General features: G+C 45.6%; 2 protein-coding genes across 3 annotated transcripts; one reads left to right on the top strand and one right to left on the bottom strand.

Annotated features, from left to right (window-relative positions):
- Window positions 1–584: 584 nt before the first annotated feature.
- gpr12 (G protein-coupled receptor 12) lies at window positions 585–5,263 on the top strand. Of its 2 annotated transcripts, XM_068732368.1 has the most exons (3): window positions 585–790; window positions 886–923; window positions 1,633–5,263. In XM_068732368.1, exons 2-3 carry the CDS (start codon window positions 906–908, stop codon window positions 2,668–2,670), a joined length of 1,056 nt encoding a protein of 351 aa, XP_068588469.1. In that variant the 5' UTR covers window positions 585–790; window positions 886–905; the 3' UTR covers window positions 2,671–5,263. The 2 variants fall into 2 exon arrangements, with proteins under 2 accessions (XP_068588469.1, XP_068588470.1); XM_068732369.1 differs by lacking the exon at window positions 886–923.
- A 1,419-nt stretch (window positions 5,264–6,682) lies between these two features.
- On the bottom strand, window positions 6,683–17,902 carry wasf3b (WASP family member 3b). Its single transcript, XM_068732257.1, has 9 exons — window positions 17,814–17,902; window positions 13,049–13,205; window positions 11,087–11,221; window positions 10,811–10,964; window positions 10,035–10,152; window positions 9,587–9,768; window positions 9,209–9,487; window positions 8,628–8,938; window positions 6,683–7,656 (listed from the first exon to the last, which is right to left on the bottom strand). Exons 2-9 carry the CDS (start codon window positions 13,179–13,181, stop codon window positions 7,499–7,501), a joined length of 1,470 nt encoding a protein of 489 aa, XP_068588358.1. The 5' UTR covers window positions 13,182–13,205; window positions 17,814–17,902; the 3' UTR covers window positions 6,683–7,498.
- Between the last annotated feature and the right edge of the window lie 517 nt (window positions 17,903–18,419).

Raw genomic sequence — 18,419 nt, 5'->3', positions numbered from 1 at the left:
CATTAATGCTTCATCAACAAGTCCCCATCAGGTCCTCATCGGCAGAGGTCTCTGTTGGAGGCAGTGCTGCAAGGATGGAGAGATGAGGCGGAGAAGATGGAGGACAGAGGAGGAGGGGGTGACATACATCAGGGTTGCTGTTAATAGCACAGACAGGACCAGAATAGAAGGGCGTCGCAGGAGGAAAGAGAGCCTCTGCGTCCAGCATCTCCATATCTGAAACACCTCAACAGTTTAAATGCATTGTGCAGTTTTGTTCAGGTGAGCCGAAATAAGTTGCATCACGCGGAATGACAAATGTTGCAACAGGCCTGTTCAAAGAACAGTGTTTTACTTAGAATAAGCGACTACAGGCACGTGGACATGTATCCTAGATGCCTGGACACTCCACACACCCACCCACACACACCTGTCTTTGTCCTTTGAGACAACGACTAGACATTTAGCTCCTTAACGAGGTTCAACCGATCTTTGGTGGTCTGGCCCATGGGACTCCTCCTTCATCATCATCATCCTCGACACCTCCTCCTCTTCCTCTTTTCCGCCGCTGCTCTCTGCACAGCCGCAGTCCACGGCGACGCGCCGTCAACGGCAGAGCCGCTCCGCGCTCTTCTTATTCTTCCATCATCCCCGCTTTCAACCAGAGAGGACCAGCATCCCACCCCACCACCACCACCACCACCCCACCACCCCCCTCTCTCTCCGGGCTGCATCGTCCTCATCGATAACATGGCAATACAAGGCTGTCGTTTTTCCATCTAGACGGGAAGTCTCACCTCGCAGAGTCAAGGTAGGCTGGAATGGGATTATTATGACATGCATGGCATTTTGTTTAGCCCGTTTATTTATTTATTTATTTTTCTGCATCCTTCTGCTGACGTGGAGCTGCCGCTGTGTTCCTCTTGATGCAAGGTGCAGAGAAGGTAAAGCAGCACCATATGGCCAACCGGCGTGAGATGCATTTATGCAGTTAGAGGCTGTATTTCCATGACGGGTGCGGTTATCTTCTGCTATGTAAAAAGCGGCACTTGGTGTCCCGACAGCGGCGGTGAATTATTACCGGTGCCGGTGTATCGATATCTTTTAATAAGTGTGGCCTGAAATTTGCAACAAAGTCTGCTTTGGTTGTTTTTTAATTATCCCCTTTCATTTCCCTTGTTACACCTGAGGTGTACCCTGTAGGCCTGTTAAATAGTCACTGTGTTCAATTCCCAGAGGAAAATGCATGAACTGTCTGGAGGCTAAAATGTACATTTCTATTGATGTGCCGGGTTTTAATATTTTAAGAGCCTGAATTAAAGAGACTCGTTTTTCTGTAGTTCAAGGTTTTCGTTCTAGTGTGCTTTCACAGCCCTACATACAGTACAACAGGCTGAGAATGTGATCTATGACGTTGTGGAACGAGTAACTCTGGTGTCATAAAGTCAACACAAACCCAGTTGTTTGCACAAAGGTGGGGTGGTGGCAGGAGGGAAACAATCCCCAGTTTCTGTCATCAGTGCATTAAATTGCAAAGCTAAAACGATGAACCAAAAAAACACACAAAGACTTTTTTGGTCCTCATTGGTTTGGTCAAGACTTTTATACCCGATTAAGATATCATAACATGTTGCTTCTTTGTGTCATTTTCAGACGGGGTCTACAATGAGTGAAGAGCCGCCGGTCACCCCCAGCTGGCTGACCCCTGACCCCACAGCATGGGCCAGCGGAGGCGGGGGACCGATGGACAACAGCACCAGCCTGGGGACGTTTCCACCGGACTCCCTCCCGCCCAGCCAGATGCCCCTGCTGATCAACCCCTGGGACATTGTGCTGTGCTCATCGGGGACTCTGATAGCCTGCGAGAATGCCCTGGTGGTGCTGGTGATCTGGCAGAACCCGGCGCTCAGAGCTCCCATGTTCCTGCTGATCGGCAGCCTGGCACTGGCCGACCTACTGGCCGGCCTGGGCCTGGTGCTTCACTTCACCTGTGCCTACTTGCTTCAGTCCGAATCGGCCCAGTTGCTGACCGTGGGCCTGGTGGTGGCCTCCTTCTCCGCCTCCGTCTTCAGCCTGCTGGCCATCACTATCGACCGCTACCTGTCGCTGTACTATGCCCTCACCTACAACTCGGAGCGGACAGCGGTCTTCACCTACACCATGCTGGTGCTCCTGTGGGGCCTCTCCCTGTGTCTGGGCCTGCTGCCGGTCACGGGGGTCAACTGTCTGGCAGAGGAGGCCACATGCAGCGTGGTGCGCCCGCTCACAAAGAACAACGTTGCTGTGCTCTCCGTTTCATTCCTGTTGCTCTTCGGCCTCATGCTGCAGCTCTACGTCCAGATCTGCAAGATCGTGATGCGCCACGCTCACCAGATCGCCCTCCAGCACCACTTCCTGGCCGCCACACCCCACTACGTCACAACGCGGAAGGGCGTGTCCACGTTGGCGATCATCCTGGGTACCTTTGCTGCCTGCTGGATGCCATTCACTGTCTACTCTCTCATCGCCGACTACACCTACCCTCCCCTCTACACCTACGCCACGCTGGTGCCTGCCACCTACAACTCCGTCATCAACCCGGTCATCTACGCCTTCAGGAACCAGGAGATCCAGAAGGCGCTGTGGCTGGTGTGCTGCGGCTGTATTCCTGCCAGCGTGGCCCAGCGTGCGCGGACCCCGAGTGACGTCTGACCTGAACGGACCCGGGTGGGAAGAGAGAGGCGCCCAGAGTCAGCTCTGCTCCTCACTGGATCTGACTGGTGTCAAAGAGAGCAGCAGCCGGGAAGGTCAGGAGAAGTGGCAGAGGGCTGTGGCTTCAGTTCTAGCTGGAGATGTTACTGGCAGAGGCAGTTTTGTTAGTTATACACAGCCCACCTGGATGAATGGCGGGTTTTTTTTCTTTATTATATTCACCACGTGGCAAGGTGTCTCACTGTCTTCCCCAGTAAACGGGCAGCATCCCGCCCCCTCCTGTTCAGCCCGTGCCACGCCCTTCCTCTGTCCTGCAGAGAGCGCTGAGTGCATCACACGTTAGAGGCAGCAACTGTACATACACTGTGCATATAGTTAACAGCACTTTGGGCTTTGGTTGACAAGTGCTTGTTTTTCTTCAAATAGGGAGGGATTATTAGTGTGCGCCCCTTGCGCGCGCGTGCGTAAAAGCGCACAGATTCACCAAGGAGTGTGTGCGGGGCGGAGAGGAGAGAAGAGAACGGCTGATTACGCAGGCATTTCCACATAAAGCCCTGTCTGGAGCAGCATCCCGGCGCTCTGCTGCTGCACTCTGAACGTGCGTCGAAAGCTAAACAGTCGCAGAGAGCTAAAAATAGACCCGGAGCTCTCTGATCCGCGCCCCGCGTCCTCCACACAGACGCCGAGAAAGAAATCAGGCCGTTTCGTCTTCCCCTCGCCTCTCCAAATGTGTCTTCTTTTCTCTCTGGAGTTGTGTGTGAATGTGTTTTAGTTTCATCTCGCAAGTGGGAGGCTCATGACAAAGCCCCAGGAGACCCACCATTAACCCCTCCTCCATCTTTTATCATTAACTGAGGCACCAAACCGACTAGAAGGCTATCAGATTATGTAACCACCTATATCCCTCCTCTTTTACCTTCTGAATGGAGATTGCTTATGACTTTTTGAATGTCTAGAAATTGTTATATAATGTGTAATCATAATGTAATTGAGAAAGCCCCACCAATTTGAACAATAATTGGAATTATAAGTCAGGCCTACTTTTTAAAACACACAAAAGTCAAATGTATTATTCCTAGAGGAATCATGTAGGATATTAAATTAATGTATGATAAGATTACAAACCTGTAGACAAATATGGATTTTATATGGAAATCTGCTAAATCTGATTGTATTTCCATTTATTTGAACACCAACCACACATCTGATCGACATGCTTGACTTCAGTGTAGTTTGCATGCAACAAGCACAGATGCCCTTTGCCCCTCCTTAGTTCGGTTTGGTAGGTCACATTTTCGACTACAGGCCATGTGACATGGTGCCCTGATGTCATCATGACCCGAATACTTTTGTTTTTCTACACAGTGTACCTCAAATGTATCACATTGAATGAGCTAATCATTACTCGATGGTCACAAGAGTTGCACCCTTTTTTGAAAAATGTGGATTTCAAAAACAATATTTAGCTGTAAAGTGCGGATAAGTTTGAAGTTTAAAGGCTCTTCTTTGGTCGTGATTTCAGTTCAACTGAGTGCGGTTCAATATAAGCCCAAATCACGACACTACCAGCTGCTCTGAGTTAATCCTCCGTTAGTTCTTGGTCTCATAATTAGTTTGCAAACCCGACAAAAAGATGCACGCTAATTACTCATTCCTTCATATCTTGTCAGCAATAACTAGCCCATGAATGGTAGTTATTTAGCAATACTCAGACAGCAATAACGTCCACCTCCCACCTATACTTCTTCCTGCAGCGTGAAGCTCCATAGCGGCCGCTCAGGTGGGGATGTGTTGTAGTGAATGTGCTCGGTGAGCTACAAGTGATCTTGAAATGGGATAATCACTCCTGGGCTGGAAAAAGTGGACGAGATCAAACGACTCATTTGTCACCGTGACACCACTGACTCATTCCTCCGCAATGATTTTTTTATTCTTCTGAACTAAAATCGGGCTTTGACCATTTGTCACACCAATAACGGTGAAATGTATTTATTTATTTCTTGCCTCTGCCTTTTGTGAGCATATGAACTGTCTTAAGTGTCGTGACCTCAAGTCTCAGTGTGTGATTTGGGGCTGTGTTTTTGTGCATACGGTATGAGTCGCATGGCCTCTGGGTGTGTGCATGTGTGTGTGTGTGTTTGTGTTTGTGATCCAGCAGCTCTCAGCAGACCTTAATCTGTCTCCTTGTGAAGGGGTGAAACGGGTGTGAGGGATACGACTCCCTGTTGACACCCCTGACCTTAGAGGATAATGCTGCCAGTCTTCCTGTCAATTCTGAGAGAAGTGGCCTCGTTACGTATTCGTAGAGCTTGTTTCAAGAGAGCTAGGAAGCTCCAGCACTTCAAGCCAAAGTGAAAGGGACTCACTGGGATCCAAGTCCTGCTGTGTGTTTTCGGTCTTCTCTTTATCCCTAATATTCTACTTTAAATCAATCTAGTCTGATTGAGGCAGGCGTCCGCTAAGTGACCTCTGAATGATTCTATGAGCTAAATATGGTCACTTCCAAATAAGAAGAAGTAATGCTTCTTCTTTCCTTCCTTGCTACCTCCCCTCTAAGCGAGCCTGGGGGCATTTGAGGAGCTCCCAGGTGCAAAGCGATAAAAAAAGGGGGGGGGGGGGGGGGTTAGGGTTAGGGTTAGTAAGAAAAGCTGAGGAACAGCATTTCTGAGCATTGGAACGTGAACTTGTGCACAGTGTCAGCCTGAATCCTGTTATTAATGAGCACCGACAGGTCGGGCTGGCACATCACAAACCATCACAAACTCTTCTTGCTTTACCTATTGAGAAAAGTCTATTTTGTTATATTCATTGAAAAGTTCTATTTTTTTTCCACTTTATTCTGGCCCGAATTCTTTCACATTCTGGTGTTGTGTGATAAAATGGCGCTGTAACGCCTTTTTCGGAATGTAGTAATAATCAAATTGTTTACCTGACATCCTGTCCTCTTGACTCATTTGTTTCTGTAAATACGGCATGCTGAAGAGGGGGAGACTTAAAACCACCTTGCATGGTGCTACCAAAGCCTATGTCAAGCCTAGTCAAACTGTGGGATGAGTTGGGTTGCGCCATTTTCTTCTGTTAGGCATCAATATGCACCGGTTTATTAAGGCTGGTCAGCAGATAATTGATTGGTTACACGGGGATGTTTGAGGGTTCACAACGTTCTCTGGTTGGTGAACGTTGTTCTCTTGTGCAGTGTTGTTGAGAGTCTCATGATTGAGCAGGTGTGAACAAGGGCTTAGTATCCAAGAAAAGCAGAAGACTGTGAAGTTGGATGTAATACTTCTCTGTGTACTCACACCTGTTCGTCTATTGAATTGTTTCACAGTGTGAGAGAACACAACGTTGTGTGCAAAGCAGCTGGGTTTTTGAGAAAATGACCGGCTGTTAGTTCAGCGGGAGGAGGTTTCTTTCTGATGGTTGATAATCTAGAGCTAAACATCAAAACACTCAAGGGCCTGTGAATGTGTGTGTGTGTGTGTGTGTGTGTGTGTGTGTGTGTGTGTGTGTGTGTGTGTGTGTTTTGGGGGTTGGAGATGGGAGGACGCCACAGTAACAGCATCTTGTGTAGACGTATGCGTAGTTTTCAATGTGAAATGCACTTTATTTTTTGGATGAAGATGGCACAACAAATTAAGTACCTGCAAAATGAAACATATAAACGATAATCAACATGCACTAACTGAACTGAGATATTGTAAAAAAAACGTTTGTGTGACCGTGGTGTCTATTTTTCCAAAGGTGTTAGTTGTACTTTCTATTGCTTTGGTTAGTTCACTCGATTGAGAGATCTTGTTAATTTTGTATTAAAAAAAACAAACGTGCTGTGCATAAAACTCTGCTGCCTCGACTATTTTGTTCATCCTCGCCCCCCCCCCAGTTTTCACACTCTGTCTCCCTGGCAACTCCCTTCTTAGCTATACTGTTACCATGGAAACTGAAGTCTTAGAGGCAGGTATGTGTTGTCTCTATGACGACAGCGGACCAGTAAAGAGAGACATGACACACGATCCTCGATTCATCGTTTTATTTTTCTCTGGGTCAAAGGTTACAGAGCTCACACTAGCATGACCCCCCCCCTCCCATACAGCGGTGATCGATTGCAGACGCAGATGGCTCAATCAATTCTCCCGTTTATCATCAATAAGACTTATTACATATCATCGCCCGCTCACACATCCTTAACCCCATTCGCTCCCTCAGAGGCATGAACCCGTCATCGATGACTCCTTCACTTCCAGTTATTGACATGTTAAAAAAAAACATGCCTCACGATCTACAGCATACGCAAGTGTTTCAGTAAAAACATTTAAAAAAAGACAAAAGTACATTGGTTAGCTCAAGAGGAAAAGTTTTCTAATTCTTCTAACACTCTCAAGCTTCGACTATACATGAAATAAGCACCTTCACAGGGTGTCTATAGTGTTATAACAGGTAGAGAAACATCCACTGGGGTGTATTCACAATGCTTTGAATTATATATATATATATATATATATATATATGTCAAGCTACATGTTAATGTTTCAAAGAGTGGTAAGTATTACAGTATGTTACGAGTGTCTTTACAGTGTTTATGCATCTTGAATACACCCCCACATTTCCAGTTTTGGACCATTCAGCTTATATCAACCTACAGCATGTGATTGTGTGTAGGCATGTGTGTTTCCAGCATCAAAGTGTGCGACAACCCGTGACTGTGGTAGAGTGGGCATTCTTTCAAGTGACTGTGAGATCGGCTGATTGTGTGTGTGTGTGTGTATCTTCAGTAGTTATCCTATTTTTGTGTGTGTGTGTGTGTGTGTGTGTGTGTGTGTGTGTGTGTATGTTAATCCGACCAATCGTTCTCTTCCAACTCCGAGTCGTCCTCAGAGTCGGAGTACTCCACAGCGATGCGTCGTGAGAGGATGGTGGCCACGTCGTTTCCGACCGGCTCCCTCTTAGCCTGCTGCTCCTGCTGCTCCTGCACCTTCTTCAACTGGATGCCTACAGGACAACATGGGATGTGTTTGTTACTGACACGGTGGCTCTTGAAATGCAGTGTATAGATCAAAATGAGGGTCTGAGGTAGCTTCATTTAGTTATTTCCTTCATCACAGAATCTTCACAGTAATTATTGATAAAGCTGAGTCTGTTTTCCAGACTATTCTAGCATTTTGATTTAAATATCAAGTATGGCAATTATAAATGAGCTGTAAATACCCTAGAAATGAGATGCAACTCAAAGGAAAAAGGTCTGTGACTTTCCGCATGAATATTGTGTTGAAAAGCTGCTCCATCACCTCCTTCTTCTCATATAAAGATGTTGGTCTTTGGTGGAACGCTCTTTAAATGTTCCCTTGAGCCACTTAATTATAGTGCTCTAGATCTAGCCCATTTCCTGTCATATCAAGGCAAGGCCTAATAAAATGTAGGTCACAAACATTTGCTTGAGCTATTTCTTACTCTCTTTTTTTCCCAATGTTAGTGTATTTACAAGAAATTTACAATTATATTAGTTGAGATTTCCTTTAAAAAAACAATGTATATGATTCATGACTTTTTCTATGACTCATACAAAAAGAATCCCTCTCAATCATCACTTATGAAGTGTGTGTGTGTGTGTGACAGTGTCTATATCTGCAGAGACTCTGCCCTCTGCCTGTAAAACTCTTTCTTTTTTAAATTTTGCTGTGTTCGAGACGTTTCTGGGCCTCCACCTCGATAAAAACGGAACGACCAGGTGCCAGATCGTAAGCACACATTAAAGGGGAAGCTACGGAAATGGCGATCACATCATTCTGCATTTAAAGGTTATTTTTCTGTTGATCAGGGTCAAAACAGACACATTAATTCCCCTTTAATTAAATGTTGTCAAACAATAAAAATAAAGGGGCACTGCATATGTTAGCTCTATTATTATTAAAGGTTGTTTTAAACAAAAATGACACGTCTTTATGGCCACACACAGCTCTTACCCATACGTATAGCAGCCAGCAGATCACTGCGGGCATCGTTGACCGCTGCCTCAGCAGGTGCAGAGGAAGACATCTTGCGGGTTGTAGAGTGGGCGGCACCGGCTGGGAGGGGAAGAGGCGGAGGACCAGGGGGAGGCGGGGCGGCCTGGGCTCCACATAAAGGCGGCGGAGGCAGAGCGAAGCCACCAGCGCCGACCATTTGCCCGAGAGGCATTGGTCCTCCGGGAGGTGAGGCAAATGCAGTTTGGGCAGAAGGGATGAGAGGGGCTGGAGGGGGAGGAGGAGGACCAGTGTTGGCATAGCCATCCATGCTGCAAGAGAGAGAAAATGAAAGAGAATTAGTAGAGGTTAATACAAATTATAACAGTCTGTACTTTGTCATCAGGGTTTGAGAGTGAAGCAGAAGGACACCGACCCACTAGGTGGCAGCATTTGCTCAAAATTAATACATGATATAAATGTGTGCACAAAGACATAAACAACAAGCAAGAGCAACAGTAAGGAACACTGGTCGGTGATGTTAAATTAAAAAAAAAACACCTGTCAAATGCTTGAAATAGAAATTTAAGTGTCTTGTTTACCTGTAGTCCATTGGTGGAAGGGACATAGAGCCACCGTTCATGGCCTCGGTGGGTGGAGGAGGCAGTGGGACTTGGTGGTGGTGAGTGCGCCCCAGTGTCCCGCCCTGATAGGCCATCATGGCCCTGCCTCTCATGTCGTGTTCGCCTCCTCCGCGGGAGGCGTGGCCTGCTGCAGCCATCTGGGCAGCCAGGACGCTAGGCGGTGGGCCGGAGTAGGTGTGGGCGTGGCCGGCGTGGTTCATCATGTTGGGGTAGTGGTGCTGATCAGGACCGTGACCCCTGATAGAGGCAGCAGGGAGGAGGATGAGAAGATGGAAGGTGAAATAGGAAGGTGGGAATAACACTGTTAATTCATCATGCAGATACATAATGCCCTACCTGTTCTCTGGGGACATCGAGCCCTCGGAGGAAGCCCCTCTGTCGCGGTGTATGGTGTGTCGGTGGTCCGGCCTCAGCTCTTTATCCAGAGCCATCATGTTCCACTCCTGCCGACGGTTCCTCGCCTTTCGGACCTTCTTCACCTCCCTCTGTAACGTTCCATCCACACAACGCTTCTGCTCCTGAGAGACAGAGAGAGAAGGAGAGCACTTAGGCTATTTAGGATTGTTAAAGCTATCAATTTGTGGTCCTTCATTATGTGTTCTTCTATGGACAATAATATAATTAGTTCCACTAAGAAGAAACATTTTGTGTAGTAAGTATGGTATTAAAATGTAAGAAACTAACCTGATAATAATGTTTGATTACTGACTAACAAATTCTGAAAACGGTAAACTTGTAACGGTGTATAAAAACCATTGCATGATCTGTGAGCTCCTAATTGTACCTTCTGCTTCCTCTTCTCTTTCCTTTTATCCTCTGTGTCCTGCAGCATCGTTTCCTTCCACAGGTTGAAGAAGTAGGAGGGGTCGGTGTAGAACTTCAGCGCTTCCTTGTGGTCGTCCCTTCAGAAACAGACACAGAGAATTATGCAGGCGCACAAACGTCTTTGTCCAGAAACATGTATGGATACATTGTCTTAGTTTATGCAGAATGGCAAGATAGAAAAAAAATTTTTTGGGCTCAGTGTATTCTATGAATATTGCAAAAGCAGAAGAGGCTGATGGGAGAACACGGGTGGAGCGATGAGTGGGGATCCAGCATAACTGGAAGTGACGAGATGAAAGAGTGAAAAGGCAGAGAGACAGAAAGAACTGATGAAGAGGGAGAGAAGTGTGCTATGTAGTCACGGTTAGGAGTTTGATTCCCACTGGAGCCGGCCATGCTAAATATATAATGCACCCAAAGTACTGGAAAGCACACTGAGTAGAAGGAGCAGTAGGAAATAGTACCAAATCTGCTGTTTCACTGTGCATGTAGGTCAGAGACAAGGACCCAAAATCACATAAAGTAGAACACAAGGTTTAAACTTGAAATTTGAGGTCTATTTTATTTTGTGAAAGTGCATTGTGTAAAAACATATACTGTTGGTTTCGTACTGTGAAAATGAAGAAAAAGCTCTTGATTGAAAGAAAAAAGACAGATTTAAGAGATATGGATGTGATTGTGCTGAGAGAGCATAAGAGAGTGTTTGGTGGGTGAGTGAGCATCATCAGCACCAACCTGTAAGACGAGAGGATGTTGAGTGGCGGAGGCTTATCGCTCAGGTTGTAGATCTCCTTGACAGGATTGGGCACACTGCTCTTGGACACCACCTGCTGGTCCTGAGTGGTGGAGCTCTTGAAGGCTTTCCTCATGTTAATGTCTTGTAGGGAAACTGAGAACATTAAAAAAAAGAGGTCAGAATAGGTAGAAAAGGCAGAAAAAAGAGAGAGTGACAACACTTGAGTGATGACTTCCTGTCCTGTTCCCCCTTCAGACCTCTACCCTCTGACCCACCTTCTTCCACAGTGGAGTCCAGCTGTGTGACTTTGACGGCCAGCCGGTCAATGCGGTCCTGGAGAGAGTTGGCACGCAGATAGAAGGTGTTGGCCTCGTGAAACAGCTCGCCGAATATATCCTCTGCATGTTTACCTGGAAAAAAGAAACAGCAGATGGACAAAAGAAACAGGACATTTGAGAAGAACGAAGGAGGCTTGCAATCGTTATCCGGAGCCGAGCAAATCCCCACAGAGGCTGAAGTTTAATCGATACGACGGTAATGTGACACAACGTGAGGCTGGAGGAAGTCTTTACAGGAAATAGCATCTCATACAGCTGCATATAGCAACATTAATCATTAATAAATGAATCTGCACAGAAATCCCACAATTTGTTTGTTGAAGTTATTCATCACAGCGCTGTTATTGCTAGAGATTCATCACCTCAGGGTTGTCAGTTCAAAGCCCTAAACAATCTGTCTGCTTGGTCCTGTATGTGCTCAAGCCTGGTCCTGGTCCTGGTTCCGGCGTTATGTTGCTAGGCTAACATCTTCAGAGTGGATCACAGCAGTGTGATTGACATTTGACTTGATAGGAAACTTTTTGTTGCTTTGGTTCTAATCCCGATTCACACGTGTGTTCTTAACCCTGTGTTCTGAGGAATAACCCTGAACAGTGCGGATGACCCTGCTCTGGAATGGGTTTTTAAAAAAGGGCCAAGGGTGGAAGTAAACCACATAATAGGCTGTAAGTGTGAAACAACGGCTAGTCCGGGGTTTATGGAACTATAAACTTTTAGCACTGGGGGTCTTAGCCCAGAGCTAATGAGCGTAAAAGCCTTTTTACTAACGAAACTGCTACGCTGGGCAGTACTGACATGGTTAGACTTTGCATGAAAAAAATGCGTCCTCTGGATGTCAACAGTTTAAAACTCAGCCAGAGCAGTCTAACAGCACCGTTTCATTATAGTGGACTGTGTGTGTGTGTGTGTGTGTGTGTGTGTTTCACACACTAAAGGCTTTCTTCTGTCCCTCCTGCTGACAGGATGGGCCGCAGGAAAAATATTTAGAGGAAGGAAGAATCACAGATCCGGCACGCTGAGCCGGGTCAACTCTGACCTCTCCGTGTGCACACAGACATGCACAGTGTATGTAGTCTTCAAACATGCCCCATCAAGCCCACATGGTCTGTAGATATATATATATATATAGCTCCCACAGCTGCTGTTGACAGGCCCACTCCCACTGCAGGAACTCAACACAATAAGAGACGGACAGAGAATGGATATGACCGGGCCAAAATGTAGAGGGTCAACAGCAAAAAGGGACTGGTTTTATAATGTACGCTGTTTAAATGTAGAATGAACACATTTGGAAATTGGGTGTAACTGAGGATGAATGGGTGAATGTCAAAATACAACACACACTGTTGATGGATTATTAAACAAGGACAGGGAGATGGAAAAATGGACAGGGAGATAGATGGATAAATCTTTCTAATGCATTTACAGTGAGCATAACAATCAATATGACACAGTCCTGTACACAACTACTGTTAACATACACCCCCCCAGTCATACACACACACACACACACACACACACACACACACACACACACACACACACACACACACACACACACACAGCTGTCCTGATAAGTTCCCTTTTGCAGAGCTATCTACAAGGATTACATTTCAACCTTGCGAGGCTGCACTAAGTCTGCTGCTAGCCCAGTGACCCCCCGGGCACTGTAACCATGACAACGCCCAAATCAATCACAGCTTCAGGATTACAGATGAAACCATGTGACCGTCATGTAGACAGTCATCAACCTAAAGTTAGTGAAGCCACAGCCTGAAGATTGCTGAAGTTTCAATAATTTGTGTAATGTCACTCTTCCGGTAACGGCTACTTTGTCCGTGTTGGTGTGAGTGTGAGTGTGTGTGAGTGTGAGTGTTGGTGTGAGAGTGTGTGTCGTACTCAGGCTGCTGAGCTGACGGATGATGGCGGAGAGCGTGTTGTTCATCACACACTCCAGCTCGCTGCCGATGCCCTCGGGGAGCTCCCCTCGGCAGAGGTGCCGGGGCTCGATGTTCCTCTTGACCAGCGGCATGGCGAGGCTTCACACCGTCACGAACTGCAAGGAAACAAGCACACACACTCGTTTAAAACAAGCACACACACTCTTTTAGAACAAGCACACACACTCTTTTAGAACAAGCACACACACTCGTTTAAAACAAGCACACACACTCGTTTAAAACAAGCACACACACTCTTTTAGAACAAGCACACACACTCTTTTAGAACAAGCACACACACTTGTTTAAAACAAGCACACACACTCTTTACACCCTGGTTTAGAGAGGATGAAACGGAGGAGCCGGCGTGCAGATGCTGTCCAACTGCATCTGGTCTGCTGCTCATGAGCGAGCCATCCCCCACACACACCACATCTGCCTTAGAAAAAAAGAGCTATAACATCTATGCAATACATAACAGAGGTGGTGATTATCAAAATACATTTAAATTAAGGCTGCAACTCAATCAATTTCATGATTATTTTCTCAATTAACTTAAGTTACAATTTCCAATTGGATGTATTGAAATTGATAGTTTAATCTGACTAAAACTCAAATATATTCTATTTTCCTTTTTTAAATCAGCGAATATTATCTTTTTTTTTGTCATTTTTGCTTTAAAAAAATACTTAAACAATTATAGAGTTATTAAAATAGTCTGCTGGCGGCTTGATCAACACATCAAGTTCACCCACTCACAGTTTTGATGAAATATTGTATATAAACACCAATAATCATACTGGACAACACAGTTAAATTATCATTCCAACATACTGAGTACGAATGTTTGATTTTTCAATATCACCCAGCTCTAGTTCACATTGAGGTGTATGTCAGTCAAATGCAACAACCGTACAAATGATTGTATCTTTCGTGGCTGTAGTTTGTGTTTTTGCTGTTCGTGTAGCGTGGGACGGCGTTTTTATGATGAAGTGTATGACCAACAGTGTCCCAAAGCCAGAAGACTTTGGCGTCCAGCAGAGAGATTAAAGCATTAGCGATAGGAAGATACAGCATGCCAGCTAATCCCAGGCCGGCTTGTCAGTGGCCCAGCTGGAATCCTGACACAAACACAGATTCACGGATGTGCTCAGGCAAACACCAAAAAGGCAGGAAAGTCGAATGGGGAATTTACATAAATGAATGCATTGTTGCATAACAAGAATATAGACCAAAAAACCCCCGGAAGCATTCAACATTTTTCCCCCAGAAAACTCACACACACTTTCATAGCAACTTCACTCTGTCAATGAAACCCTCATTGGTTCTTTAGTCAAACAGTCTGTAGTTCAAAGGACTACAAACAAATACACAACGCCGGAGATGTCCCAGGGTGCATCAGAGCAGCCATCTTATCTGAGCTTCTTCCTGCATCCTGTTTTTGACCCGGCTGCTGCTTCCTGGTCCTCCCTGTGTCACATCTCTCCTTCCTGTCCAGAACAATACAGCGATGGCTCAAGAAGCAACGGAGAGAGCACGGACACGGAGGCGGATGGAAACCTGTCTCGCGCAATTTTTTAGACTCACTGATCAAATGATTGACTCATAACTACAGGTCCAGACTTTTTCCTGTGCTGCTACGCCAAAAAAAGAAAAAAAAGAAGCAGGTTGGAGAAACACAGGAGCCCTGGCAGTGTGACAGAAGACTAATAATAGCTGACAGGTACGAGAAATACAACTCATGTTTATTAGACCTCGCAGATATCCATTTGTGATCACAAGAAATTAGATGGGAAGTACGTTTTTTAAATCCTTTTCAACCCATCACAACCAGAAAATATATTGCCTTCTAAGTGGCTTAAAATGTTAATCTTTTAATCTGTGTGAATCCGTATCTCGCAAGACACCAAATACAAAAGGTGCGGTTACATCATCAACACAATAAATCACCGACAAAGCAAGCAGCAGTGCTGTGCTGTCAGTGTCTCGGCAGGAAACTACTGTAATTACAGATCGTGTCACTTCAGCTGTCCAGGACAGAAAAGAGACACCACTGTTCACCGGGGCCAATTCCCACCAGCCGAGTCCTCATCTGGCCCCCGTTTTCTCAGCCAGCGACCCCCTGCATGCCCTAACAGCCTCACGCCAATAACAGAAAACAAAGGGTAAAATCACACCATCATGTGCTGCCACAAAGGACGCTGAATACAGTTAATATGGTCTGGGTTTGGAGCAAAGGAGCCCCTCGGATTTATCCGCCTGCGTAAACATTGTGGTAACACTGTGCTTCTTGAGGCAGAGGAGGGAGGTGATGCAAATGAGAAGATTGCATGTTTTTGCTTTTACTGTCTGGCTGGCCTGACAATCACATCAATGAGGCGAAATAATGAGCGACTGGGGAGGGGGGGAGGGAGGAGGAGGGAGGAAGGGAGGAAAGGACGGGCCTCGTCTGCTTGTGAGAAAATGAGGGGAAAGTATAGAGGCGTGTGACGGGAACGAGACAGTGAATGAATCTGTGTGTGAGACAGATAGAAAAAGGTTGTGTGTAGCATTAAGAGGTGGAAAAAAGTCTGTGTTTGTGTTAATGTGTTTGTGTTAATGTGTGTGTGTGTGTGTGTGTGTGTGTGTGTGTGTGTGTAAGGGAGAAAGGGTGTATTGGGTGGGGGGAGGGGTATGAACAGGGACCTCGGGGAAGCCACTGAAAGGTTCCCGGGACAATAGAGCTCCGTTCACACGGCAACAGCACTAGCTCTCCCATGCATCCTCCTCTTCCTCCTCCTCCTCCTCCTCCTCCTCCTCTTCAACCTTCTTTAAGGCCCCCTATACTCCTGCAATGAAAGCTTAGCAAGTAAGCGCTCCCCTCCACTCATTTGGGAGAAATACAGGAGCAAGAAAAAAAAGAGAGTGAAGAGCCTAAATGTAAGTCAGAGGCACCAGAGAGGAATGTAACAGCTCACTCTCATGCCGAGTGTTTTCTCACTCTTTCTTTTTGTCGTGTGTTTTGATGCTTGATTCATTACAACCCAACATGCACCACTTAGGCATTCAGGCATACAGACACAAACACACCAGGTAGCCTTTAAAATGTCCCATTAGCAGCATGTTAACGGTCCCATCCGCAGTCTTTGATCCTCAGTACGGTGACATTCAGGCTACATTCAGCGTAAAACACCCCCCCCCCCCCCCCATGTGACTGATGCAAGATGCCCACATCCGGACACCAACACGCTAGAGATAGAAGAGGCATTTACTACAGATGTGAGAAGTCCATTAAGATCCCAAAGGGAAGTCATTACCAATTTATGAGCCGCATACAGCTTCTTGTGTTGCAGGCTGTTTCGCTTGCTCTGATGTTATGAATAATGCAGCCTGGATTACGTCAGGTCACACTGCCCTAAATATGACGTAAAGAAGATATTCTGCGGTGTGACACTGCGCCTACGTTTTCTGCGTCCCAATACTACTCAGGGGCATCCATGGTGAAGCATTCAGGCACTCCGGGTAAAAGTAGTACTGAATAGTGAATCCTCACTGTGTACAAAGTAGGCCTACGGGAGCTCGGCCATAACTTTAACCTTCTACTGTGCAGCCAAAAAGACAGAGTACCTCTGTCAGTGTCGGGCAATAATTCAGTAACATCTTTTATGGACTTTTTGGTAAAATTGTAACATGATAATATAATCATCTTATCATTATACGTAATATATCAGAGCACACATTAGAGCAACCTGTAAAGAGAAACTAACACAATGTGTTGGTTTGGTTGGAGGATTGAGTTCAATAGACATGACGCCACGTTGTAATGGTGATACAATGGGCTAAATAGCTGATTCATTTAGTACATTTAAAAATGAATTGATTAAAAATGTAATATATTAAAAAATATTAAAAACACAATGTGGTTTTCAGCTTTCTCCTAATCACAAAAAAAATAATATTTAAGTTATTTTAGCTGCTTATAGCTAAGTATAAGCATTTATCATTTGTTTTGTGTTCATTTTACCTTTGTATATATTAGATTACTTAACAATTAATTAATATGAAAATGTGGTCGATTTATTTATTGATAGTGAATAGTTTCAGCTAGATATTGGTGAAATATTTGCTATGAATATTAGGTAAGATGTATTATAATACTACCATCTCTAACGAAGTTGCTTATCACTTATATTTAATTAATCAACACTTTGTTTGGATTTCAGGTTGACTGATTCTAAATGTTATCACGTGAATGGCATGATTGAGTTATTACAATCTACTATTTTGATGTCTGATGTCTTTAAATTCCCAATTCATCCACAAACACAAACACACACACACACGCACACACGCACACACTCCCTTTCTCTCCTTCCCACAGGCTGATACACACGCACACACACACACACGCGCGCGCGATCAATCACTGTTCCGCACCGTCGCTTCCCGTTACCGATGGACTGACCCACATCTGTTCTCCCTCCTCGGTTCCCGGGAATTTCTCCCGGTTACAATCTTAAATGTGCTCCATGCTTAAGGCTTATGTTGCGTCCACGGAGAGTCCGTTTGTTATCACTAACTGCGGCTCCACGACCACTGACCACTTGGTTAGCTCGCTAGTGTCCAGTGGTCGACTTCTTAGTTTGGACAAATGAGACCACCGTCCACAGAAATAGCCACACACACCTCACCCTTTATATAAAAGCTGTCATTAGTGGTTGTAAAAAGAACCATAAAACCCTCACCAGCACTTGAAATATTAGCAGAAATCGGCCCGTCCGCATGTCCCGTTAGATACTCCTCTTAGCGCCACATCCTGTGTCCCCTCAGCCGAGTCTGGCCACTCCAGTCCTTTGAGGACGGCGACACGCCCACCAATCACATACACCAATCAGATGTACGAGTCGGGTATTTAACACGTGATGGACGTTCAAATTGACCAATGGTAGCTCTCGAAGGAGAAGGATGACAGGGAGACTCCCAAACTCCGAAGCGGTGTTGCGAATGGAGGAGGCGGGGCTACAGTTGGGCGTTGCTGAAGAGCAAAACGGGATTTATTTTTTGTTTTTTTTACGCAACTGGGTCCCATTCCTTGTCAAAATTATTAAGACTTAAAATTCATCTTGAGGCCTGTGGGGATTTTGTAGACATGCAGACCTATTTATATAACGAGTTTGAGCAGACAGTTGTGGACTAGAGGGGGTTAGAAACATGCATCAGGCAGTGATGCTGAGAATGAGCTCGGGTATTATTGTGTAATAGCTGGGCCAGAATCCTGCAAGAAGAGGTTCAATAAGAGGACTTGCTATACTTATATGTGTCCTTTACCCTCCCAGTTGTGTCTGTAGACA

Source organism: Cebidichthys violaceus, unplaced genomic scaffold (assembly GCF_023349555.1).
Source record: "Cebidichthys violaceus isolate CVI_PGR_0920_01 unplaced genomic scaffold, fCebVio1.0.p SCAF_58, whole genome shotgun sequence".
NCBI lineage: Eukaryota > Metazoa > Chordata > Actinopteri > Perciformes > Stichaeidae > Cebidichthys > Cebidichthys violaceus.
The sequence above is the reverse complement of the archived record's forward strand: the minus strand, read 5'-3'. Positions and strand labels throughout refer to the sequence as shown.